General features: G+C 33.7%; 3 protein-coding genes across 4 annotated transcripts; 1 reads left to right on the top strand and 2 right to left on the bottom strand.

Moving 5' to 3' along the window:
* Positions 1–423: 423 nt before the first annotated feature.
* On the bottom strand, positions 424–2,008 carry LOC108993220 (transcription factor ORG2-like). The gene is made up of 3 exons (XM_018968058.2): positions 1,629–2,008; positions 943–1,320; positions 424–693 (listed from the first exon to the last, which is right to left on the bottom strand). Exons 1-3 carry the CDS (start codon positions 1,971–1,973, stop codon positions 562–564), a joined length of 855 nt encoding a protein of 284 aa, XP_018823603.1. The 5' UTR covers positions 1,974–2,008; the 3' UTR covers positions 424–561.
* Positions 2,009–6,598: 4,590 nt separating this feature from the next.
* LOC108993199 (chlorophyll a-b binding protein 13, chloroplastic) lies at positions 6,599–8,270 on the top strand. The gene is made up of 3 exons (XM_018968024.2): positions 6,599–6,919; positions 7,014–7,175; positions 7,572–8,270. Exons 1-3 carry the CDS (start codon positions 6,776–6,778, stop codon positions 8,079–8,081), a joined length of 816 nt encoding a protein of 271 aa, XP_018823569.1. The 5' UTR covers positions 6,599–6,775; the 3' UTR covers positions 8,082–8,270.
* Positions 8,271–8,922: 652 nt separating this feature from the next.
* LOC108993191 (myosin-2-like) lies at positions 8,923–22,108 on the bottom strand. Of its 2 annotated transcripts, XM_035694290.1 has the most exons (25): positions 21,974–22,108; positions 21,096–21,680; positions 20,312–20,413; positions 20,074–20,217; positions 19,827–19,977; positions 19,695–19,722; positions 19,372–19,537; positions 19,111–19,174; positions 18,968–18,981; positions 18,799–18,883; positions 17,967–18,070; positions 17,729–17,867; positions 16,786–16,904; positions 16,385–16,537; positions 16,209–16,298; positions 15,221–15,298; positions 14,766–14,924; positions 13,834–14,037; positions 13,385–13,590; positions 12,995–13,130; positions 11,874–12,000; positions 11,379–11,489; positions 11,193–11,299; positions 9,940–10,152; positions 8,923–9,757 (listed from the first exon to the last, which is right to left on the bottom strand). In XM_035694290.1, exons 2-25 carry the CDS (start codon positions 21,534–21,536, stop codon positions 9,308–9,310), a joined length of 3,591 nt encoding a protein of 1,196 aa, XP_035550183.1. In that variant the 5' UTR covers positions 21,537–21,680; positions 21,974–22,108; the 3' UTR covers positions 8,923–9,307. The 2 variants fall into 2 exon arrangements, with proteins under 2 accessions (XP_035550183.1, XP_035550182.1); XM_035694289.1 differs by having other exon boundaries at positions 21,096–22,108.
* Between the last annotated feature and the right edge of the window lie 5,650 nt (positions 22,109–27,758).

Genomic DNA, 27,758 nt, shown 5'->3' with positions numbered 1-27,758 from the left:
AGACCAGTTGGTAAAGGGCCAAAGGTTAAAGATATCGTTCTTCCCTTTATTGTCTAAGGTTATAGGTTTGAAACGATTTATCTTAGTAAAACTTGTAAACCAAAGTCTTGAGAGCCTTTGCATGTTGGCATCTTGGTGTGGTTGTGTTGACAGGCTGCTCCACTCGGAATTAGTAGCCATGACTCAAACCTAACATGCCGTAACGAGTGGAGCCCTTATGATCACACCCAGTGGGAGAAGCTACAATGGCTGCCCCTCCCCTCTCTTTTGAAGGAAAAAAAAATGAATGAAAAGCAGTGCTCAAACCATATATATTTCTAGTTCAAATTCAAATTTGGGGCACAAGTTTAATCTGAATATAACTCTAAAAGAAATACTATTGGTGCACGTACATGTTTTGTTCATGATGTCTTTCATTTTATATCGCTAATTTTGAACTAGTACTTAACAGTACGTGACAACTGAAATAAAATAGCCACCATAGATATGGAAATTAGGAGTGATTAAACCTAGATCCATAGATATGGAAAGGAGTGATTACACCTAGATCCCCATTAAATACTAAATAGGCAAATCGTTGAAATGAATAGAGCCAATAGTACGTTTGTCATTAAACTCTTTCCCCTTCATATGCAACGACGGGAAATTGATCTCATTCCAAACTTCACGCTCCAATATGCAAGTCATGTCCACCTGAGGAATATTCAAAATATGCGAATTAAAATATGTTTAATCAACTTATATATAGTCATGTAATAAACATGAGAATATATCATAGAGATGAGTTCGCAATTATCCAATATATATATATATATATATATATATATCTAAGACAGATAATTAAAGCTATGAAATTTTTACTTATATCAAAAGTTTAAATTGATGAGAAGGCTAAGTAGATTATATTATTATAATTTGTACAAAAGAATTAGGACACCATACTTGGAGGTGCAGATTGTAAACGGCCGTTCCTCCAAAGGAGACGACCGAAGAAGCATTTAACAGTAGGAACCCATCCTTCTCTAAATCAAACAAGATCTCAGTTAACGGACTCTTTTGAAGCTTATACGTGGATATCTGAACCATAACTTCTGTATCATTAAGCCAATTTGCCGATACAGCATGAGATGAAGAGATTCCAGCTATAGTACTCTTTCTATGAATATTTCCTTGATTATTTTGTTGATCTCCTTGCGGCTTAGAACTAGAAATCCTCGAGAGAAGAGCTTCCTTCTTTTGGATCAATCCTTCCACTTGCTGTTGTAAATCTGGGATGTATTTGACCACGCGTGAAACTGTGGCCGGAGTACTTAATTTTTTCTGTATCAAACGTCAGATGTTAAGAAGAATGGATTATTTGCGAAGAAGTTGACAATTAAGCTTGTAATTATAGGAAAATAAATATACCAAGTTGGTTTTACAATATTTATTAGTGCTAATATGGATTTTTGGAGTTGCTTAAAATATTTAGTAAATACTACGAGACTCATCTATGTCTACCTCTTTTATTAGTAAGGCTCTCAAATCTAAATAAAACTTAGAGACCTTGTTCATCCTTAGAATACCTAGAATATTATATACGAAAGAAAAATGAAAACAAAGTAGTACTGAAAGAGAGGTTTGAGTACCTCTTGATCAGCAGCAGGAAGTAATGAACGCAGAGTGGAGTACAAAGTATTGATCTTCTTGCGACGATCACGCTCGCTAGCATTGTGGTCAAGCTTCTTAAACGTGGTGATGGTGGGCATGAGCTCGCTGCTCATTGAGGTGGATGGCGTGGAGCGATTGAGCTGGACTCCTACTTTTGTCGACCCAGATGGATCAGGGCAGTGAACCAAAGGTTCACATGCTGCAATATTAATGTCTGAGTTGATCGTGTAGCTTTTACGCTCATGGCTTTTGGGATCCTGATGATGATCAAGATCAGGCCATGCCATTGTTGAAAAGGGAGTTGGCGGCGGTGATTCTAACATGATAGGTTATTACTCACCCAATCGACTTTGTCTGGTGGCCGCACTGGCACTTCTTTAATTTGTGTTGTTGTAGGAAATTATGGAGGGGACCATGGAAGGTTTATATATAGATCGAAACAGTCATAATATTTTCGAGTTTAAATTAATACAAGTACTAATATTTGATAACTTCATCTTCCCCGGGTGGGAGGGAGTGAGGGAAGGAGTTAACGTTGACAAGTGAACCACAGAGAGAGAGAGAGAGAGAGAGAGAGAGAGAGAGAGAGAGAAATGATGTAAGATTGAAATGATGTTATTCGCGCGACAAATATTTTGTTACCATATATGAAAGATTCGACATTTGTTTATATGTATTAAAAGTTCTTCCCAATCATTATTTATTATTTTATTGATAAAAAAATCTCTATATCCTATAAAAAATAGGGTGGGGCTACTCTGCGCCCCCACCTTGACCGCTGGGCATACTGTCCAGTTATTTTTTTTTATTTTTTTAATGTATTTAAATATTTAAAAAAAAATACTTCAATATACTTAAAATCACTTTCTTAATCATTAAATAAAAAAAAAAAATCAAACGGTCACTTTGAGCGGTCAAAGTGGGAGGTAAAATAGTATTTTTCTAAAAAATATCTTTATATTATAAAAAAAATAGATGTAAAATGTAAAAATAAATAGTAACTGATACATAAAATTCCTCTATGTGTGTGTGTATATATATATATATATATATATATATATATTTGATGTCTAAAGGTGCAATTATCTTTCAATCTAACCACTGTCCATTGTGATGATTCTTCTAGCCAGAGAGATCATCGATCAGAGATATTTAATTGACATCTATGCATCTCAACCCATAACACATTCACTACTTCATCTTATTATAAAATGTCATGTTATTAAAATCTAATTTTATTGATGTGACATTTTGTAATAAGATGAGAAATATAATATACAAAGTTTTAAGTTTTGTTTCGATAATTACTTTAAGTTGATACTGAAATAAAATGGATACCAATATATATTGATATACAATTACTTGTGTATATATAGACATATTATATATATATATATGTATGTATGTGAATATGTGTATGAACTTGGCATACAGTAATTGTATGAGCGAGTGATGATCTGTGATGATGCAGGCATGCAACCTAAGCTTTTATATATGATACCTTTGTCAAAATTGAACATATTTGTATCATAAGCCTCTCGTTGAAGATAAGTTGCACTTCATTAGTTATTTAAATTGATTTATAATTAAATAAACTTTAAATTGTTAGTCATACGTATATATACATATATGTCTTTTCAAAGGAAGACGTGGCCGGATAGAGAGTACAGTTAAAACAACCGATCGAGGTCTATCTGCGTGCTCAGATCTAACGAGATGGACGGAGGTTTATATTTGCTTTTCGAAAAATTATCAGCTTGTGCGATGATTTCATAGGCTATCATGATGATCATCTCCATCTTCGTCATCAAAAGAATCTAGTTCGGAGAAAATAATTATAATATAGATAAATCATATTTTTAGTCAAACGTCGGTACTCATTTTGATAAAAATAAATATATATAAAATTTATATAAAAAAATTTAAATTTTTAATATTAATTGATCTCATGCACACTTTTTTTTTTTAAAAAATATCACAATCATGCCTCTATCTAATTAACAACTACGAGACATGATTCAAATAATTGTTTGGTTGACAGTTTAGATAAGATGAAATGAGATGTTTTGAATAATAATTGAATAAAATATTATTAAATATAATTTTTTAATATTATTTTAATTTTAAAATTTAAAAAAATTAAATTATTTATTACATTTTTATATGAGAATTTATAAATATTATATTAATAAAATGAGATAAAGAGATTTGTGTATCTAAGCCTACTAATCATTAGAAGCAAATGATTTGATTGAATTGATTATGATATTGTTACATTAAATTAAAGAAGCCATTAATTATATATTGGGACGTCACCATGAGTACTACCGACCCCGTCCGTCAAAGTAAGAAGCTAAATATAAATAATAAAAACCGTACCTTTGACAAACTTTCAATTGGTTCGATCGATTGCAAGGGGTGGATTTGTTAGTCAACAATACATGCAATATTCCAATTGGATTGTTTGCATGCATGGGTTCGATATTTCATATATATATATATATATATATATATAAATATAATTTAACTCATCATATTCGAGTCAGGGATATGTCATCATGACTACTATTTGGGATGGCATATTTCATGATTTCCATCTCAAATTATTATATCACGAGTCATGCATTCCAAATTGGAAAAATAAATGAATGATTTTGTACAATACGAAAGCGTGACTCATTGCTGAAATCATTCATATATATGTGTGAGTTAGAAAATGAAAATGATAGAATGATCCATGAGAAAATTAAATTAGAAATGCTTTAACTATAAACAGATCATATAATAGTAAAATTATAAATTGACATAATTTGATGTGTTACGTTAATTTGTAAAATTATTTTTATTATAAAATAAATTTAACGTATTATCTGAAATTATATTAATTTATCGTTTATATTTGTGGAATCTTTTTGTGATAATAACTATACTGCGTTCAAATCCCTGTATTTGTAACAGTACAGCAACCACAATGGATTAATATTTTCTATGCACTTGTTTAAAGGGGAAGCATTTGACCATGAATATTCATTTTTAAGGTTAGAGCATTTGTGAAATCTTTTTGCGATTATAACTATACCGCGTTCAAATCCCTGTATTTATAACAGTGCAACAACCGCAATGGATTAATATCTTCTATGCACTTATTTAAAGGGGAAGTATTTGACCACGAATATTCATTTTTAAGGTTACAGCATTCTTATTAGTTTAGTCAAAGTTTAATTATAGCTAAACTTTAATCAATATATGCCAAAAAACCATCACATTGGATTAGGCATTGCTATAAAATTTTATACTTCAACTACAGTGATTCTCTAAATTTGTAGGTAAACAGTAGGTTAGCCAAACATTAAAATATTCAATTCTCACTCCTCTCACAAAATTTGTAGGTATTTTTTGTAATTAAAAATTTTGGTTCGATTTATTATTATTAAATATAAAATGTAATAAAAATAAATAAATTTGTTAATATTAATTATTAAGTTAATTCTAATATAATTAATATTAATATTAATATTTAATATTTAATAAATGTGATAAATATTAATATTAATTTAATTAGAATATAATTATTATTAATATTAATCTTTAATGTTAATTTAATATTTAATAAATGTAATAAATATTAAATTAATTTAATTAGAATATAATTATTAATAATATTAGATTGATAGAATTATAAAATGTGATACAAATAAATTAAATAAAGAATTATTAAATTAATAATATTTTATTATTATATAGAGAGTAAATGGTTAATCTAATGTGGAGATTGAATTTAAATGGAACAGAAATGCTAAATCCATCGAAAGTTGGGTTCCGAAACTAGGGGTGGGCAGCAGGGCCCCGCCCCCGCATGGCGGGGCAGGCAACCTCGCTGCGCCCATGCGGGGGCAGGGTCCCCTGCCCCGCATCTAGGGCCCCTAGCGAGGGCCCCTAGGGAGAGCGGGTGGCGGGGAGGGCCCAATCCCGCCCCCATTTTTTATATATATATATATATTATTAAATATATATTTATATTTTAAAAATTTTGTATATATAAATATATATTACAATTTGTTAGACTTGTTCACAAAATATGCATTGACAAATTTAAAAATTATATAGTGTAAAAATTAATACACTACAATTTATACAAAATATTCATTGATAAATTTAAAAACTATATAGTTTAAAAACTAATACACTACAATTTATATAAAATATGTACTAGCAAATTTAAAAATTACATAGTTTTTAAATTATAGTCATATTTTTTACTTAATGATTAAGAAAATATTTTTTAATGATGTTGTGAATTATTTATTTTTTTTAAAATGTTAATGATGATTAAAAAAATACATGAAAAAAAAAAAAGAAAAAGAAATATACTGTTCGGAACACATCTTTAGAAATTTTTGTGGTGACTGTAGAAAAACTCTAAATGAAATAGATAAATATAAAAAAAATATATAATATTAATTAAATTTTAAAGATAAATTTAATCAAGCCAATGTAGATGCTCGGTGAAGCATTTTGGCTACTGAGCCCAAAAAGTACCTTCTGGCACCTGCCAAGTTTAAGTAAAATCATAAAAGAAAAACGCATAGCATCATTGCGTGGATAGCGCACTGAAGATCTGAAGGCATGGAGGAGAAAAAATGTGGATAGACAGATGTGAGTTGGAGATATTCAAAATCTTTTGAGGCTTCTGATTGGTTGATTGCAACCTCATGTTCACCACCACACTTTCCCACTCTTGCATTCATCACCACCCATCTCTTTTGGCTGTCTTTCACCCATTACAAATTATATTTCCGTATGAGTTTGATATTAAAAAAAGAAAATTAAAATCGCAACAAATAACAGAGTCTGTGATGGAGGAGATAAAATGTGGATAGAAAGATATGAGTTGGAGATATTCAAAATCTTTTTGAGGATTCTGATTGGTTGATTGCAACCTCAGGTTCCCCACCACAATTTCCAACTCTTGCATTCATCACCACCCATCTCTTTGGTTGTCTCATTCTCTTCGCATAATATTACACTCATGTTCCCCCCCTTTCTACACACTTCCATACACAGTTCTCAAAACTCTTCTTTCTAAGAGCAGTCTCAATTGTAAAATAACTGTAAGATTGGGAGCATGGCGGCAATGGCAATGGCAGCAACTGCTAGCTCTAGCACTGTTCTCAGGCCAACTCCATTTCTTGGCCAAAACAGGGGAGCCAACGCCAACGCCAACCCTCTTAGAGATGTTGTGCCCATGGGAACTGGGAAATACACCATGGTACTTCCTCATCGATCTATTTCTTTTTTAATTTTTTGAGTTTATTGGGTGCCTAACACTGGGATTTTTTCGTGTTTGCCTGTGGCATGAATAGGGAAATGATCTGTGGTATGGGCCAGACAGAGTGAAGTACTTGGGACCCTTTTCAGCTCAGACTCCATCATACTTGACTGGAGAATTTCCAGGTGACTATGGCTGGGACACTGCTGGATTATCTGCTGATCCGGAAGCCTTTGCTAAGAACAGGGCTCTTGAGGTAAGTGATATTAGATGAAACTGAGCCATAAAAGAAACCAGTTTAGTATTCAAGGGTATATCTTTCCAAAGCTGGTTGTGTCTGCTTGTAAAACTGTCACTTGTTCTTTACTCTAAATCCGTGCATATGCTTATATCAATGCCATTAATGTACTGTCAATAACACAGCTGTAGCCTTTGCTTTATTTTTTCCTCTTCCAAAAAGAGAAAAATAGAGCCAGGATGAAGTCATTATTCAGATTCTTCATTGCTGAAAACTTCTCATTGAAGTATGACATTTTTATAATCCATATTATACACCAAAATCCTAGACCAGATTTATTGAAGTAGCATTGTGAATATAGCAACAGTAGATACTAGAACCCATGACAATACTAAGTCGTTTGTGGAAAATTAGGTGATCCACGGCAGATGGGCAATGCTTGGAGCACTGGGCTGCATCACCCCAGAAGTTCTTGAGAAATGGGTCAGAGTAGACTTCAAAGAACCAGTATGGTTCAAAGCTGGAGCTCAAATCTTCTCAGAAGGTGGCCTTGACTATCTGGGCAATCCCAATCTTGTTCATGCTCAAAGCATCCTAGCAGTGCTAGGCTTCCAAGTCATTCTCATGGGCTTAGTCGAGGGATTCCGCATCAACGGCCTTCCTGGAGTTGGAGAGGGCAATGATCTTTACCCAGGTGGCCAATACTTCGATCCTCTTGGCCTTGCTGATGACCCTGTGGCATTTGCTGAACTCAAGGTGAAGGAGATCAAGAACGGCCGGCTAGCCATGTTCTCAATGTTCGGTTTCTTCGTCCAAGCCATCGTCACCGGCAAGGGCCCGCTTGAGAACCTCTTGGACCATCTTGACAACCCTGTTGCCAATAATGCATGGGTCTATGCCACCAAGTTCGTGCCCGGATCTTAAACTGAACTTGGGTCCCTCAATCTTGTTTCGTGTGATCTAAATAGAATTGGAAGTCCATGTGTAGTTAACGTAATTTCAGACTTAAAAACTTACAAATGTGTATTTGCTTTATCCAACGATGGCCATTGATTTTTGGGTTGTGCAAGCCTTATCTCTGGTTGAACAATCTGAGAGAGATGGTATTCCTAAGTTTGATGAATGAAAATGAATAGGAAATTCATCTGTAGGCTAGGAAGTAAGAAGAGTCATTGTGAAAGAAATGAAATTACAAAAGATGATAATAACGCAAACTCGCAAAAACCGCTAAAATTTGTTTGAGAATACAACTATTTTTAAATATTCTCATATTACTTTACTACTGTTCACAAACTATTTATAAATTATTCACTAATATTCTCATTACTATTCATAAATCATCTATATCGTTGTATTTGGATAGCGAAGAACTACTTTATAATTATTTTTTCATTACTATTTACAAATCATTTGATATTATCTCACTATCCAAACGTAGTATTTATCTTACGTTTGGATAGTGAGAAAAAGTGTTGAAAATAGTTGTAAATAATAGTAAAAAAATAATAATAGAATATTAAATAGTAATGAAAAATAATGAATAGTAATAAAAAATAGATAAAAAATAATAATAACGTAATGAATAGTAATAGAATATTATAAGAAATATCCGAGAGGTATTATTGGTATCCAAACATCGGTTAAACACTTTTGTGGGGTGGGGGGAGAGAACCTTATACGATAATAGCAACATCTGTCCTTTTGATAACAAATAGTTCAAACAAGCACATTGATGCAAAGGACAGGCAGTATGAACACTTTCCCTTCTACATCCTTCAATATTTTCTGTTCTAAATATTCTCATATTACATCAATGACAACCGATTATAGACAAATACAATGACATATATATATATATATATGTATGTATGAATAAATACGCATCACCGTCTCTCAACAAATCCCTAGTTGGCTATGCACAAGTTTATGAACACTTAAACCAAGTAACAAAAATTGGTAGGTATACAATCTCTCTCCTTCACTGCCTCTCACATTATGGGAACACCCATATATGTCACCATAAATATAAACAAAGAGACCGGCTCCAGAAAAGCGAAGAGGCGGTTTTTTGAACATTTCTTTCTCCACCATTTTTGTAAGCATATTCATCAGTCCATACTTGGCAAGAGATTATGTAGAAAGAATGCATACTATGATGCTCTTGAGCTTAGTTTCTCCCACCATGTCCGTCGACCTTCCGAAGGCCTTAGTTTATGAAGCTTTGCCTTTGTCTCCCGTAACCTAATTTTGTATTCTTTTTTCCATGCCTCAAAACTGAGCTTAAGTTTCCGAAGTTCATTATCGGGATTTACAACAGAAGCTGATTGCCCTGATTTGATCCCCACCAGAGCTCTGGCATCATTGTTAAAAGTCTGTCTACGCTGCTCAAATTCCTTAACCAGATTGTTGACCGCATTCAAAGTACCATTGGCATCTCGTCCCGCTAATTTTAATGGTGTGCTTCCACCAGGAGTTTGAGATCCCATGGACGCGTTATCCTCAGAGTCATAATAGTGCGGAATTGAAGAAGCATCTAGTTTTCCAGGTTGAACTGATGCATTGTCAGCAGCTAGGCCCTTTCTAGCTGCAGCAAGACTCATCTGCATTAAAGTTGCCATTAAAACCCTTGGGCATCTGAGTGATCCAATCAGTTAAGGGTGCAACTCTTACAATCACAAAAAAATAATTAAGCAAATAAAATTTTAAAGAGAAGCACCAAGACCCTTTTTTTTTAAACTTCAATAAGGTGTGAATTGAACTATGTATGAGCATGCAAACTTACTTGCAAGGAGGACATCTGCTTTTGCCACATCATCTCCATTGATTTCATCCTCACTTCATATTCTGACCACCTTGTCTCATTCTGTCGTAGTTGCTCCCGCAGTGCAGTATTTTCCTCTTCCTTCTGTTCCAGAGCTGCTTCCGCCTTCAGAACCCGCATTTGAAGCTCTGCCAAAACCGAAGGCAGAGCCTGAACTTGCTCTTGTGGTATATCCTGCTCAAACAAGAAAAGTGATCTGTTTAGTCATCCAGGTTGATAAAATTTAACAGAGAAGCAAAACAGTAAACAGACTTCACCTTGCATTTATGAATAACAGTTTAGATAAAAAGGAAAGAATAAGCACTTAGCATTTTCTGCTTTGTTAATTACAAGTGAGGATATAATATGCAGATAACTGTGTTTATTAAAGAAGCATCCCCAAAGAGAAATGCGGTTAACATCTTATTCTTGAAGAAGGAACCCTAAACTGCCTCGTGCAATTCTCCATCTCCATAATGTAACATATTATACATCTTCAGCAATCTATGTGCAAACTATACCATTTGGTTGTGGTCAATGCAAGTCGAGGTAAAAGCCATAGGTGTAGTCAAGGCCATGCAGGCAGTTCGAGATATACCACTATCATGGATTGGATGTGATGCATTGGCAAAGCTAGTTCTGTGATTATATGCATTTCATAAGCAAATCAAACCTGAAATTACAACTTCCATTGGAAGGAGTAAGCACCACTTCTTTTTTTTTTTTTTTGGGGTGGATTTCTGGAAAATTCAGCATCACACTTGATACAAATTTCATGGCACTTGGGAACTATCTTGGAAACATAATGTTGGCAATGATAACAGCTGATAAATAAATCTTGATTCTTTTGGCCGTGCTTCTAGTTTTTTTTTTTTTTGGTCAAACAATTAAATTTAATTTTTTTTTCCGAAGAACAAGGCTCAAGGAAAAGTATTCCATCTTGGGAAAATTAAATCTAATTTTTTAATTTATTTTCAAGCATTGAAAAACTTCTGTATATATTGCAGTTCCCAATGCCCAGCAAAACTTCAGGGGCTGGGGGAACTGATAAAGATAGGAAAATACCACTTCATGAAAGAAATATTGACTATAGCCTAAAATTAACATTGGAGGGACCAAAATAGATGAAGAGTTCTCTTGGTAATCCCCATGAGTACCCAGAAACACTATTAATAAAGGAAAAAAGAATAGGAAAGTGAATACTCTCGCAAGCTGACAAGTTCATCACAGAGTACCTTCATTTCTGAAACCTTTCTGGTTGGCTTCTGCTTGGATTTTGCATTCTTGGTAGGTAAGTTACGCGTGCCATTGGCATGCCTCCGGACAAGCCATCCACGGATTACTACAATATTTGTATTAGAAAATCAGAAAACCGTATGCAATTGAACCACCACAAAACCAATGAATGAAATAACTTTTACCAGATTGTAAATATACAGCTGCTTGCAGCTCATTAAGGATTTTGGGAGCAATAACAGTGCTGCACTTTATCCTAGCATTATACTTCCTCCTAGCGTCTTCACCACGAATAACTGCATTGATTCCACCAATTTCATCAATCATTTCTAAAAAACTTGCAAAAAAATATTTTGAAGACCCAAAAAGGATCAAGGAAACCCTAAAATCAATTCAGTCTTTAAGCAACAAATTCATTTTTTTAGGTACTTCACAGCGAAAAAGTACTGAGGCCTACAAACCTATACAGTCCTGGAGAGAGTGCAATCGTATGGAGTAGAATCTTTTTTATACAAATACCCAAATTGTATATAACAGTAAAATTTAAAAAAAATAATAAAAAAAAAAAAAAAAAAACAGAATAACATACCACAAACAAGATTATAAAACAAGTTGCTTTCAATTGGATATGGATGCATTTATAACAAACTAAAAATTAAAATTGGATATGGATGCACTACATGATTGTAACGTTATCACTCCTTTGACTTTGTGGAAGAAACGGCGACCCTGTTGACCACGGAAGCATTTCTGAATACCAAGTATACCTTGCAGGACTTGATTTCTCCTATTCTCCAATGCACCAACCTATAAGTCAGTAAAATATCACAGCATCATATAAACCATTGCAGACGATAAACTCAGTTCAATCAGAAAGACAACAGTCACTGTTTGAAAACTCAGCAGTTCAAAACTCTTCCAAAGGATTGAGATTAATTTCAGTTGACAGAATACACTTTCAGTCTAATGTCAAAACTGGTTTTTCTCCATATTCAACTATCAAGTAAATTTAGCAATGACATTGGCCCCAAAGTATTAACCTCAAAGCTTTATTTTCATTCTCTCTTTTCCTACTCTACCTTTTTCTCTTTCTTTTCTTCTATTTGATATCCTTACCCTCAGGGGCCCATAAAGTGATCTGAATATCCAGGCCACATTGCTAAACCTAGAAAGCCAGTTTTAGTGTCGATCAAATCAGCACAGTACCATGCCTAATTTTCAGACACAAAAAAATTTGGGAAAAATATACTTCATTCCAGCTTGCATCATAGACCATTTGAGCTAATCAAGAATTTCTGGGTGGTGTTACACAATTTGTGCATGGATATCTGAGAAGGACATAAAATTCAGTGCAGTTAAAAGACAAATTTAGAAAAGCATTTTGGGGCTTGATTTATAGGTCATTTGATTTAACTGATCGAACAATGGAGAAGATTCCTGGTAATTTCTGTAAAAAAGTTATGTCAATTATTCTGAGTGACATGTTAGTGGAAGCAGTTGTAAATCAACTATAACCTCTCTGCAGACTTGGCAATTATGAGTAGTCTTGTATGGATAGTGAAGATGGCTTTTCTTGCAAGTTCTTTAGAAATCCTTCCAAACATTTCTTCTTCTTTTTTTAAATTAATCTAATGCTTTTCATTCATGCATGATAGGAGACTATCTTTAATACACTATAACCATAAATTTGACTCTGTTTAGGGTTTTGGCTTCCATGTCTAGGCAGAAAAAGACTTTCTGTTACATACATGCATATCTCACACACACACACACAACACACCCCCAGCACATATGAAATTACCTGCCCCATTCTGAGATACAATTTGGTATAACCAACTTGGTACATTTCAGGGAGGACATGAAACTGCTTTAGCACTGCAACTGAAATACTTAATGGATCTTGAGATACATTATTCTCTGAAAGTAGGAACCCATACCTGAATATACAATAGCAAATGAGAAGAACTTACTCATCTTAAAAAGGGAGGAGCATTAAACAATGAGTCAAGCCGGTGTGTAGAGCACACCATCCACATCACTTAAAGGGTAACATGTGATTTGTAAAATTCAAATATTAAAATTTCTCTTCCAAATCAAATATGCCATGTAAGCACTTTACTAGGTGTGTTATCCACACCGGCTTATAAATAGACTTTTTCTTAAACAATTAATGGATGGTTACACCCTCTACCTTCCTGCAAACTCTTGATGTGTAATTCTAGTAGGATATCCAGATTTTGAAATCCTAACAACCTCCAAAACTCCACAACACCTAAGCTGTTGTAGGGCAAGGTCCTCTTCATATATTCCAGGAAGCTGCTTGCTATTTGGCTTTATGCAGCGAATGAAGTGAGGAGTGGTGTTCTCCAGCTGGTGCATCAATTTGAACAGTTGACCCTATAGGAACCCAAGAGATTCTTCAGATTTTGCAAAACAAAACTTCAGCTACATCTCAAAGTACCAGAAAATCCCGTACTCATCATACTACTGAAAATACAGTAATTTTCCAGAGTGGAACTCCAAAATTATCTAATACGGTCACATGCAACAGTCAATTTTCAATTATTTCAGCTTTTGATTTAAAGTACACTACAGCAATTCATATACATAATTGAAACAAAATTCAGCTGGCATATTTACCTTAAACTTTGTACCAACACTCTGCTTTGGGGGCCCTGGTGCACCCATCAGACATGAAGAGTTTGCTGGTTTCTGAGATTGGTCAAGAACTTTGGAAGCAAACAACTGTAATGGTTGGCAACTGCATGATAAGAGGAGTTGGATCGAATCAGAGTGCAGCCGATCTCTGTTCTTTTCCAGGAAGCCATTTGTATCGTATATAACCTAATAAAACTACAGATGTTAGTGGACCATACACGTTGTGAAAAAAGACCTCAATGGTTCATTAACTCACATTTACTTTAAAGAAAGGCATAAATATTTTAGAAAGCTCGGGCCTTCATTGTAGCTATAATGCTTATGCTGACTAGCAAAATTAGGAAGACCTAGCAACAAGTCATTATTCAAATCACCTATAGCTAGTCATCATTTACTAACATATATTTAACTCAAAACTCTGTACATCATATATATCTGGGGTAAGAAGTAAGCAACCACAATATATCAGGATTAGAAAAACAGTGCTACTATATATTGATTGTCAAGATCAAATAGAAAATCAAATATTCAAAGTTTCAGGGATATACTGTAAACTTTGGCCCAACATTTCAAAAGTGAGAAGATTATGAAAGCAAAGCAAAATGCTGACTCCTTCAATTTTGGGAATGACTGTATGGATAGTCAAAGTAGTGCAGCATATTTCCATTAAAAGCTAAAACATGATTAGTGGTTTAGATAAAGCAAATATAAATCAAAGCCTGTTCATAGTTGAATTACAGTTTATTTTAGAATTGTATCAGAATCAGAACCAGTTCTCTTAAGTAGAAGATATTTAGCTTCTTTAGCCCAGATGAGTCATGAGTCAAAAAATCAACTCGAATTTCCATAGTGCAGGTTAAACCATCCTAATTCATAATATCGGGAACCTCCTAGAAAACTGAGCAAAAACGAACCTCTCCAGCATAGTGACATATTCTGAAAGCCCCGCCTCTTTCTCCTTTAAAGCACGAATTAGAATTTAAGTGCTCTTTAAGCTTACTAGCAAATGTCAGATCAGTGGCTTTGGGAAAATTTGATTCCTCATCCAACAAAGACAGTAGACCTAAAGGTTTCTGCACAATTCACCACGCGATAAAGAATGAGTGTGATAGAACTACAAAAACAAACACTTTGGTTTCACACGAAAAGAAACCAATCCAAAGAGCTGAGTAGATTATATAGATGAAGGAAAAAAAAAGCTTTTTTTTCTGCTAAAAAACACACTAACAGGCTTAAGGAAGGCACACACATTTTATATTAAAAAAAGTACAAAATAAAGTCAACTAAAAAAAATATGGGATAAGATACAAATCAACTCCTGTTACAAGGTAGAACGTGATAGATCAGAAGGTTGAAACCAAGTAAATACCTTCTCAAAGATATCCAAGCACTCCTGATTGTCTTCAAAATCAACTTTTGTCCAATCAACCCCATCTAATTCATAGTCCTGCAAGGAAATTGTGACTCAGTGATTCATAACAATCGTATCATATGTTGATAATTGGGAAGTTTTATCATATCTTCTTAATTGAGAAGTTCTACTGGAGCAACGGAAGAGAAAATACATCCAAAAATTGGTTCAAGATGGATAAGTTAAAATGAACTTCTGATTTTGCAAAACCAACTGCAACACTGGAAACATTACAGAACCATCAACATTTTGCATCAACATTTTGCAGAATGTCGTCAAGTACTTTTTCCATTAAATAATTAACACTTAAATTTCACTCCCTTAAATTAGTATACACTTAAAGTTGGCTTGTGGTCAGCAACTAGAATCGTTAACAACTATTTATTTGAACATACAGCAAAAGGTTCTAGTTCAAAGCATAAAAATAAAATATTAAAAAAAACAAATGCGGCTCTCACTTCCTAATTCTCACAAAAATATGTCCCTACTGTCACTGTCAAATGCAAAGCAACCCTGCAACGAGGAAAAAAAAAACAACTCAACTAGTAAAAGACAGAGACATGATCAAAGATAAGGGTGATAGTCAAATAACATAATTATCTGTCACGGAGACAGAGAGAGGAACAAATGAGGGTGATAGTCAAATAGCATAATTACTTTTCCTTTCCATTTTTCTTGTCTTAAACATCAAATAAATAAATGAAGAAGAAAATCCCCATCCTTTCTTTTATACCCCTCCCTCATAATTCATTCTCTCTATCTAGTCTATCCCTTCATAAACTCCCAAGTCCACTGTTAAGTATGCAAAAGCCACTTAGGATTACATAGTATAATATGACAAGACACCTTATTGTGAGTCTTTGAAGCATCATTTCATTGGAAAATAACTTTTAAAAGATGCAATTGTATTGAAATTAGAAGGTTGCAATGCATTTAATAGGCTCACCTCCTGCTCAAGTTTAAACAGATGGCGGTTGAAATGTTGTTGCAGCCTCTCATTCGCATAATTTATACAAAATTGTTCAAAGCCATTTCTCTGGAAGCAAGGAGATGATATCATCAGCTAAGTATGCAATATATTGTGCCAAAAACGTTACTATATAAATGAACAAAAACATGTACCTGAAATGACTCAAATCCATATATATCAAGGATACTTATGGATCTCCCAGTACGTCGTTTGCCCACTTCAAGTGACTTGTTGATTTGTTCTACAAGCCAGTCAAACATGCTTGCATATATAAATTTTGCCAATGCATCTCTTGTGTCGATTGCCTAAATTTAGATAAGAAATGGGCTCTCATGTTACATTAAAAGAGTGATCTACCAAACAGAGAAGGGTGGGGGGATAAATGTAAACACAAAAGAGTGCATCTGAGAGCTGCTTAGAATAAAGGGATAGCCCTGTTAGGCCTTATTTTGAGAGCACTAAGCACGCCTGCTGCAATTTCTTTATTTTTTTATTTTTTTTTATTTTTTTATTTTTGATAAATAAGTTCAAATTTTATTGATAATCCACGCACCTGCTGCAATTTCAATCCTTTTGCAATAGTATCCTTGCCAGCTTGGATTTTATGGGTAGATAAAGCTAGAACCAGTTCCTGGGAACTGCAACCCATCAGCCCAGCAGCATTTCTTACCGCTGCCAAAAGGAAAAGAGAGTAGAATTCATGTCAAGTAGGTTTATGTATTAGAGTCTTTAAAGAATATATGCACAACTTACCAGCACAGAGGGAAAAGCAGATGGCTTAAACCAAGTTCTTGATAAAATGACACGACATGAAATGATATTTGTATAAATAAACGGACAATTTAACAAATGTATGTTAGAAGAGAAAACATAGACTTATGACTCTAAGATGAATTCATATATAGGAAACAAGGAAAGAGAGGGGGAACAACTACCGTGGAGAATTAGTTTTTCCATGTGAAAAGTTTCTGTATCTTACAATCTCTCAAAAAATATGAGTTACAACTAAACCATGACACATCCATAGCCAAAATATTAAGGTCTAAGCCAAGGGAATCTATTCCATAGTCATTTTGGTCACATAAACTGGCATAAGAAGACACATTTTTTCCTTAATAAGTTTGTAATCATATATACTAGTTTTTTCAACATTTGTAGTAGCATACCTAAGAAACCTACACTTCGTTTACTTAAGTCAACTTTCCAATTGGTCACTTCATCAACAAATGCACACACATACTCTCTTCTGAGGACGGATGACCTGCTACTGACACAATAATCATATTCCCTCCACATACTGTGTAGCGTGGATTTTATCACTGCTCAAAATATTACCATATGGCGCTAAACCTTAAGAATTACAATTCGAAAATACTAATTAAAAGGATTCCAGATGGTACAACTAGCATCAACTATTCAGGCCATCAACACTACCAATATAGAAACATCAGGTACATGACATCTATCAAGGTCATGAGCCAAACACATAAACTTACCTTCATCAGCTAACACCTCTACATAATTTTCATTGTCAATTACTTGAAATGATATGTTCCCTAACCATAACACCGCAGCAAGCATTGTAAATATGAGATCTTGATCTTCTTTGCTAATTCGAATAATGTCTAGGGCTTCCTGGAACAATAAGACAACAATAAGGATATAGGGAAACAAATGAATGGGAAAGGGGATATAAACAATAATAGTAGTAGAAATAACTCAATGCACAGTTACCACAAGCAAATGAAATTTCCGAGCATCATCAACACCATGAATTGCCAAGCAATCACTCTGATTAAGATACTTGTACTCACTAGCAAGTCTTAGGTTCAGCCTCTCTGCAAAGGAAAACATAAATTAATTCCAATTATCACATAATAATTTATCTACAACCCCATTTAAATGATTATATCAGAATATTGAGAGGACACAATAGCTGGTTGTAACTTTCGAAAACGCCTGTGTGATGGCATGTTAGCGCTTTGGTTTTCTTGCTCGGCATAAGACATACAAATATGACACCACCTTGGCTCAAATTTGAAGCACAATGAAGATTATTTCAGATTATCACTAAATTTAAAAGGCAAGGTCGGTCAAGAGAAACAATAAGGAAATCTGATAAGATCGTAACTCGATGTTTTAAAGAGAGAAATGAACATTTGAGTAGCCTACAAAGAGGATCGATCACTATTAAGGTCTAGCTGTTTTGGGACTCCACTTTTTCAGTTGTCTGTAACATCTAGAAAATCCCTGGTATGCCATATCACATAGCTGGTTTAAATAGGCTGCAAACCAATTGGCATATGGAAAGAGTACCCGTAGAAGCAGAAAGATTCTAAGGGCTATGATGCAGTGACTTCATAAACATTAGAAAACTCAACTTGCCCGCACAAGAACAAATACAATCAGGAAAAGGTGCGTGACTTCACTACAATGGCATGACTTATAGAGCAATTTTTGTCACATTGGAGCAACAATTATGCATGTTGAGAGAACTTGAATCAGCTAAATATGGAAATTAAACTATAAGAAATTTGTGTGAAAAGATTAATAATGAATGTCCAACCTTTAAGAACCATCGGAGCACCAGCACAAAGTTGATAAAATATGTGGTATGACCTCTCACCATTGACTAGTTGAACCACTCTTGACTGGCCAAAGGAGACAAGATAATTTCAGAAGTGAAACATTATAATATAAAAGTTCCAGGCACTTCAGATGGGGAAACAGGTTACCTTTTCTAACAGAACTGTCCACATTTATTGCAGGTATATTGACATTTGATACAGGCATGGGGTTGAACAACAAACAAGTCAGTTAGCGCACAATATGCATTGCAGCATAACATGACAGCAACTTATTCAAACTTAATGCTTACAGGTTTGGATTTTAGCACCGCATATCTTCCCCAGTGAGCTAAAATGAATTTCAATCAACTTCCCCTGCACAAAATCAGAACCTATGTAAACAAAACTGCCTAGTCTTAAGATCTCATTTGTAAATAGCAGAAACAGAGGGTAGTCATCAATCGTCTATATAAAACCCTAGCAGTCCACACCAAACAAAAACATCTAAGCTATGAACTGTGATAAACCTAGGAGTACCTTCTGCAATGAAGAAAAGAAAGAAGGAAACTCACAAATCGGCTAGAGTTGTCATTCCTAGATGTTTTTGCATTTCCAAATGCTTCCAGTATATAATTGGTCTGAACGATCTCATATTCTATCCCGCAACTGCCACCAAGAGCAGTCAAATATTGCATTGCAATTTTAGCTGTCTCAGTTTTCCCAGCTCCACTTTCCCCACTGAAAGAAAAAAGAAAGATTAACCCATGTGCTACCAATCAAATATACAGAGTGAGCTCAGAGACCAGTATAGAAGAATAGTAGCTAAATAATAATGAGGAAAATGGCAACAGCTGAGCTCCAAGTTAGCGGAAGATTTAATTGAAGACCTCCTAACCTTATGATTATGGACTGATTTACTTCATCTGCAAAATAAAATTATAGCAAAAAGAAAAGCGTTCAGCAAGAATTTATGCATTGAGCCCCCCCCAAAAATAAAAAAGTTAAATAAAACAAATAATTTGCCCACCTCTCATCATCTCATTATAAGCAGTGTCTGCTATGGCATAAACATGGGGGCTGTCCATAAGCTTCTGCCTATAAGCTGTGACAAAATCCTTTCCATATATTGGTACATCTTTGAACGGATTAAGTGAAATTAAAACTGGACCTGCTTTACTCTATAGAAAGAAAATACAAAAACCATCAAATGAGAGTGAAAATGGAGACAGGAATATGACTTTCAAGCACAAGTAAGAAGAGCATATCATACTTACATATATCTTATCCCGGAAATATCTATACTGAAGATTGTAAAGAACTGATGGTTCATTCAAATAACTTAGCTGTATAAGGTCGTCAACACCATCCAATATATCTGGGTTTGCAGGGAAGAGCTCTCCTCTGGGCACGTTCACAACCTGAAGTAATGACAAAAGGTAAGTGCAGGGACCACCAACCGATAAAAGTACTCATAAACAGAATTCAGAAATGCCCAAAGGTAATGAAATTTACATTTCCACTAGAGAGTGAAACAAGTGCTTCCTCTCCCGAAGTTGATTGTATCGTTCCAGACTCCCAAAACCCACTAGTGAGCCGACACCGAATACGAAGTTTCTGCTAAGAAAAATTTACTTTCAATATATAATATATAATACATGTAAGCCTACAATTAAACTACTGGTAGAAATTCACAAAAAAAAACTAATTCATTGTTACTTTTTGAACGCATGGAGGAACAAGTTTGGTGGTGGTCCAGAGGATAAAGCAGATGATACACTTTGAAAGTAAGAAACCCCGGCCTCTCTAATCAACAGTGCAACTATGCTTGACCTCTAATTTACATATTTATCACATCCGATTATATATTCCATTGCATGAGGGCCGACATATCCATGATAATAGACAAAGAAAAATTCCACATTTTCTTGATCACTCAGAGACCAAGGCCCAAAAACTTTATCCGAACACCATACAATAAAATAAACAGCTAAGTTCTTGGAATTTATTGCACGCCTAAATGCTGACACAACTTTGAGTGCAACCAACACACCTTACCAGGACAAGTTGACAACAAAGAATCAACCAGAACTTTGCAATTGCCTCCTAATGCAATAACCAAATTCCTCGTTTTCTTGATCACTCTTTCTTTTCTAGTATAAAACCCGATGCAACATTCTTGTGATTTGTTATAAAAATTCCTCATGCAAGATTTTCATTAATACATCTTTACCAAGACTAATAGAACAACAAAGAATCAAACCGAAGAGGATATTATTTTAGCTATTTTCCTACGCACCTTTTTTATGAAATAACCGATGTTGTCATCCCAATCCAATTCTCTTATCTTCAGCTGCGAAGCACGCGTCGCAGCAGACTTGCTATCCGAATCTACGCCCTCGGTGAGCACATTTTTACCCTCCTCTGCCTGCACAGCATACGGCGACTCCACATTCTGATCTTTCTTCAGCTTCTTGCTCCCAAAACTTCCTCGCTTGAACCCCAAATCGATCTCTTTCCTCTTTCCTTCTTCTTTCCCATTGCACTCAGTCGGTGCACTTCCATCACCTCCCCCTTCGCCGACCTTGAAGTTGGTCGGTAGAGAGCGTCGCGCCGGAGGCAGCCGAGCCCTCGACGTCGGTCGAACCGGGAGTGCCGGTGGCAAGTCCTTGGGCTTCTCGCGCTCGTCTCTCCGGCGCAGAGAGTCCAGCATCTCCTCCAGTGAGCTCCGCGCAGTCATCTTCGTCGGGGAGAAGGTGACTTTCCCCCTCGAGCCCCGAAGTTTTCACAAATTCAAATCCAAATCCCGCTATCACAAGCTCAAATTCCACCTCTCCTGAATGAATTCGAACCCTGCATTGTCGAAGACACGAACCAGGAATCCCTGATTGCAATCAAAATATCAGAATCGTCGTCCGCAGAATAAAAGGCTGCAATTTCGACGTGGAGATGTCTCGAAAAAAATAAACCGTTTCCTCGTTCGTCTCCGAAAGCGCATTTGGCTAAATAAACCAGAAGGATGCGCTGATTTCCATAGTGAAAAAGCGTATTTTACGAGGTTCAAGGAGAGGTTAAGATTGTTTTTGAAAAACAAACCTCGTGAGAGGGAAACACGAGTGAAAGAAAGTTGTCACCGATGTTTTCTCTGTTCCGAAAAAACAACATTTTGGAGCTTACTTAGAGGAAGGATTTGTTGCCATTATCGTTGTTCTTGTTGCTGCTGCTGATGCTACTTTTAAGGTGCTATGACGAAATTCAAATTTTTGCAGGTGGGGGCTGAGCATTTCGTGTTTCTTGAGAAAACCGTTTGGATCTGATAACTATAATGGGTTAAATTTATTTTACAAATAATATATAAATATATATAGAGAGAGAGAGAGATGAAACAGTTTTTTAGCATGTATATTTGAAGATATTCACGGTTTTTAACTTTGGGTACCCTCTTCATTAATTCTTACCCAATTTGCCTTTTTATGGCATAATTCATTAACGAGTGATTTGAATTCAGAGATAAGTTGAGATAGATTGAAATGGTTTGTGAATAATATAATAAAAGTTAAATTATTTATTATATTATGTGTAAAAATTTAAAAAAATTATTTTAAAATTTAAAAAAATTAAATTGTATATTATATTTTATGTGAGAATTTGAGAAAATTGTAATAATGAAATGAGATAAATTGAGATAGATTGAAATGGGTTATGAATACAAACGATGCCTAAATTTATCCTTTTATAAATAATAAGGTGATAAATATTTAGATTTAAATGGGTTAAATTATCCTAGAATATATGATATGTCCTTTTAATATCTGTTAGTGCTCTTCTTGTTCTAAGCAATTTACACTTGAATGTAATATACACTAAAAATCCTATTATTAACAAAACGTTGAATTTAGCAAGAAATTAGACAAGCTTGAGATAAATGAGTGATTAAAGATTAAATTATTATACATTTTGGAAAAAATGGTAGCTATAATTAAATATCAATATCATAATACATATATATATATATATATCGAAGTTGAGAAAGATGGCTCAAGGCAATGAGTTTTAGCTAGTTGATAAATGATATTTACATTTTCAAAGTGTTAAGTCTCGCGCACTCTATTTCAAATAAGTGGATAAACATAAGAGTTACATGAAATTTTTTTTTTTAATAATAAATCTTAATTTCTTTTAAAAAAAATGAGTGTACAAAACTTACCTCCACTTGATTTTACTCCCAAATAATGTCCTTCAACGTGACAGGCAGGATAAGAGAATGATTCTCGTGGCCAGGCGCCCCTTTGATTTGTTTTTTATGCTATGAATATGTTTAAGAAAAATATCGAAGATGTCAGCAATTGGTGAACGAGGGGAGGGACAATGTGACAAAGGGAGGGAACTTTGAAATGTTGGAAACCATAGGACAATAGTACCCCTTATTAAGGGTGTCCTTTTTATTATATGCTCTCTCATTGTCTAATTTTGAATTTAGGTAATTTCCAGCTTTCTATTCGATCGAGTTAGAATAAGTCAAACAGACACGTAAAATAAACTTAACATCATTTATTGTGCAATTAATCTTATTTGTAAAATTTATTTAGATAATTATTTGTTAATATCATCTAATTGATTCACTTATATGTTTTAATACTTGGATGAACAAGGCTGAGGTGTACTTGACCGTTTCAAACTAAAGGAGAAAAAATGTATTGATTTTATTTCTTGTTCACATGCATGCATGAACTCCAAATCATAAATTACTTATGGTTGTTGAATAAGCAGTCAAGGGTTTCTATAATTTTTATTCGAATTCTATAAACTACAATAAGGTTCCGTTTAGATATTAAGAATATTTCAAATAATACATGAATAGTAATAAAATCATTAATGTATAATTTATAAATAATATAAAAATATCTTAGAACAGTTATATTCCTAAACATATCTAAGAGATACATATGAAATGATCTTATTTATTTATTTATTGCAACTTGTATGTATATTTCTGCATAAATACTACGTGTATCAAACCAACTACATGTTTTTCTATGAAGGCGAGGCAATACTTCCAAGAGTTTGATCCAATAAAAAACGAGTATTAGATGTTTAAATATTCTGTATAATTTTTGAAGTATATGCTACTCTTTTTGCCAAAATTTATTGAATAATGATAGCCATACAATGCATATTTTAAAAATAAGGGTATTTTATGAAAAGTAAGGTGTGTTTATTATTTTTTAAATTTCAAATTACTCTATTCCTTGACTGTCTTCCGAAAAGGACAAATCCGTAATTTGGACAACTCAAATCATAGACACGAATTAATAATTAATTAAAGAGGAGGAATATTAGCAAAGCGGTAACGTGGCCCCCTCCAATTGGGAGGGAAAAAGTCAGAACGAATGGATAAGTCAATAACAAATCACAACGAATTACGACTAACAAAACAACCTTTTTTTTCCCTTAATGGTTGGCCTGAACCGGCAAAACCCACCTAATCCTAGGGCCAGTAGTATTGGAAATTGTTTGTTTTAACTTTTCTCTCTCTCTCTCTGTTTTTTTTTTTTTTCAAAATTCATCGCTTACTCGTCATTTGGGTTTGTGGTTATATAGTCATTCTGACCCCAATTTTATTATTTGTTCGACAAAGAGAAGATATAGTGTTAGTTTATTTTTATAAACAAGATGAGATGAGATGAATTATGATTAAAGTTAAAAAGTTGAATAAAATATTATTAAATAAATATATTTGTTAATATTATTTTTATTTTAAAATTTTAAAAAATTAAAATTTTTATTTTATTTTATATTAGAAATTAAAAAAGTTATAATGATTAAGTAAGATGAAGTGAGAAGAGATGAGCTAATATAAGATGTTTTCTAAAAACAAACAAGACCTAGACCCCAACAATTTGGTTGCATACCAAATGATGCCTGGTATGATTGCATGCGTTTAGACCAATATCTCTATGACAATGACTAACTTAATTTGATCTTATTGACTGCTAATATCTGTTTTGCTCAATGGTGAAACTTTTCGTTTTGGGGTAAATTCGGTTTCATTGTAACATACTTTCATATGAGCATTAATAGAAGAGTGGCGTGTATTTAGATTGCCATCTTTAAGATCTAGAGTGAAAGAAAAATAATTATATAAAATCTAAAGTAAATTTTACAATATTTATTATTGCTCATATAAACCTTTTTGAAAACAGTAATTAATACTCAATAAGATCTCGAGTGGAAGAGAAAAACGTAAAAATATATCTATTTGCTATCGTTGGAGTTATTTTCATTAATATCAATTTAAAATGTGAAACGTATAAGTGACACATTTTCGAAGAAAGACGTAAAAGAACAAGAGAAGTGACATGTGCAAGTTTATCGATAGGGCAGTGCTAGATGAAGAAATTAATAGGCTTAATTCATTTCATAAAATCGGTTCAATAAGAAAGGATTACTCATTGCTTATAAACATGTACAAGACCTTGTCCACAGTCAATGTGTGATTATTTTTCAACACCCTCTCTCACGTGCAGGTCAGTATTTTTTCTGGTCCTTGTCACGAGGTAAGTAGTGTGGGTTCCCATTCGTCTTGTGACAGACTCTGATATAATGAAGAAATTAATAGGCCTAACTAATCTCATAAAACTTGTTCAATAAGAGAGGATTATTTATTACTTATAAACATGTACAATATCCTGTTCACAATCAATGTGAGATTATTTCTCAATACTAGAACTACCGATAGTGGCTCCATCCCGATACTGCCCACTGAGACTAAATGCCTCTTTTTATATTTTCGATCTTTTTCTCTCACACGATTTTTTGATTTGATAAAAAAGCTTGGGACCGAAAATGGAGAATCCAAGCATTTCTCTAACCGATATCTAGAAAGTAATATCAAGCGCTGAAGATGATGTAATTCTATGAAACCTAATCATTTCAATGCCAAAGGTCAGAATTTAATAATTTATTACAAAAAGAAGGGGGTCTAATAATTACTGCATGCGCGAGTTCCTAATTATCATTCAATTTCCTAATTAGTTGTTAATGTTAACCAACTCAGCCTCTTAATCCCTTGTGTTGAATTTAGGAGCAATGCTTTAGTGGTTATCATGTTTTTATATATGTATATAGTAAAGTTGGTAGGTGAGGTATTTGTTTGAACAATTGATTGTTTTGAATCCTTTATCTAGCTAGCTAGATTGCCTCTTCTTTTAGTTGTCATGTACTAAGATACCTTAAAATCGATCATTGAACATCATAGTGAGGAGGATGAAGTCTCTCACAATATGCACCACGCCACTTTTTGTTTCAGAAATGGTCTAAAAGCTGAAAATAGAGAGTAAAAAATAATCAATTTTGAAGCATTGCTAAAAAAAAATATGAATTGATTAACGCCATATTTGGATTTAGAGATGGTTTTGGAGAGGTTTAGATTCAGAAATGAGTTGAGATGGGTTGAGATGGTTTGTGAATAGTGTAATAAAAGTTAAATTATTTATTATATTTTGTGTGAAAATTTAAAAAAATTATTTTGGGATTTAAAAAAATTAAATTATCTATTATATTTTGTGTGAAAATTTGAGAAAGTTGTTTTGGAATTTGAAAAAATTGAATTGTTTATTATATTTTGCATAGAAATTTGAAAAAATTGTAATAATGAGTTGAGATGGATTTTGAATGCAAACAAAGTCGTCTCATCTCATCATTACAATTTTATTAAATTTTTATAAAAAATATAATAAACAATTTAATTTTTTTAAATCTCAAAATAATAATAATATTAAAAAATAATAATATAAGAATATTTTATTTAACTTATCTAAAATTATCTTAACTCATTGATGTGTATGTAATATTAAAAAATAATTACAGACACGTCAATATTATTAAATAAAAAGTAAGATTAAAATATAATATATAATTTTAAAATTCAATCTTGTGACTTCTTGCTCTTTGGGATTTTTTTTGTTCTCTCTTAATTTCTATTAAAACTGTTACTAGAACATTTTCAACTAAAGATGTGTGACAGAACATGCGCGGGTGGGTGGGCACCAGGTTGAGCATGGCCCTCCAACTAAAGAGGGTATCAACCATGTCACAATCCAAATATACCCAAAAATCGACACAATGTAAATGTCTATGCAATGGTCTCATCCTCCACTATCTTTAACGCACATCTGCTCGATGCATGCATCAATAGGTCACCCACCCGCTAATTATCGAGGAAGATGCTAGAGTTGTATAGATAGTGCACATCACACTCGGTTATGGAGCCCACTGAGAACCCAACCCATTTGGCATTTGTAGCCTTTTCTCCGATACTTAATTTTATTAGATTAGAGTGTTTTCTATTTGCAGGTTGATGTGGAAAATAAATCTATGATAAAATTTAATTTATAAGAACTAATTTTAATATATTTCTTATAAATTAATTAATATACCTTCTCCCCCATCAATTTATAAATTAAATTTTTTAAGATGGATAAGTACAGCAATACTTCATATAAGTTATTTGGACCCATGGAGACACCTAGGCGGTCCTTGCCAACTAGAAAAATCCCAAACAATCTTGGAAGTAGCTGCTGTCTTTTCACAACAATAATTAGGCAGATCGGACGCCAGTATCCGGTCGGGCCCTTACCATTGCTAAAAGCGGGAATCACATGCCATCCGCGTGCAATTTAATTTAGGAGAGATTTGGATTTAAAGATGAATTAAAAAGGATTGAGGTAGTTTATAAATAGTAGAATAAAAGTTAAATTATTTATTATATTTTATATAAAAATTTAAAAAAATTATTTTTGGATTTAAAATAATTGAATTGTTTATTATATTTTATGTGAAAATTTAAAAAAATTATAATAATGAGTTGAGGTGAGTTTTGAATCCAAACCTCTTCTTAGATAATTTTGTTTTATATTTTTTTATTTAGTAATTAAGAAAGTAATTTTAAATATAATAGTAT

This window comes from Juglans regia, chromosome 9 (genome assembly GCF_001411555.2).
Source record: "Juglans regia cultivar Chandler chromosome 9, Walnut 2.0, whole genome shotgun sequence".
NCBI lineage: Eukaryota > Viridiplantae > Streptophyta > Magnoliopsida > Fagales > Juglandaceae > Juglans > Juglans regia.
Note: the sequence above shows the minus strand (reverse complement) of the source record. Positions and strands in the feature narration are given on the sequence as shown.

Bases quoted from the DNA above. Each gene is read 5' to 3' on its own strand.
- LOC108993191 (XM_035694289.1), bottom strand. From the start codon at position 21,536: ATGACTGCGCGGAGCTCACTGGAGGAGATGCTGGACTCTCTGCGCCGG. The intron at 19,723-19,826 runs GTGGGCAAATTA...TTTATTTTGCAG, and splicing joins TTATAATGAGATGATGAGAG to ATGAAGTAAATCAGTCCATA. The intron at 14,038-14,765 runs GTTCGTTTTTGC...TAGTTTTATTAG, and splicing joins TATGTCACTATGCTGGAGAG to GTTATATACGATACAAATGG.
- LOC108993199 (XM_018968024.2), top strand. From the start codon at position 6,776: ATGGCGGCAATGGCAATGGCAGCAACTGCTAGCTCTAGCACTGTTCTC. The intron at 6,920-7,013 runs GTACTTCCTCAT...TGGCATGAATAG, and splicing joins GAACTGGGAAATACACCATG to GGAAATGATCTGTGGTATGG. The intron at 7,176-7,571 runs GTAAGTGATATT...GTGGAAAATTAG, and splicing joins CTAAGAACAGGGCTCTTGAG to GTGATCCACGGCAGATGGGC.
- LOC108993220 (XM_018968058.2), bottom strand. From the start codon at position 1,973: ATGTTAGAATCACCGCCGCCAACTCCCTTTTCAACAATGGCATGGCCT. The intron at 1,321-1,628 runs GTACTCAAACCT...CGTTTGATACAG, and splicing joins TTCCTGCTGCTGATCAAGAG to AAAAAATTAAGTACTCCGGC. The intron at 694-942 runs GTATGGTGTCCT...AATATTCCTCAG, and splicing joins TTTACAATCTGCACCTCCAA to GTGGACATGACTTGCATATT.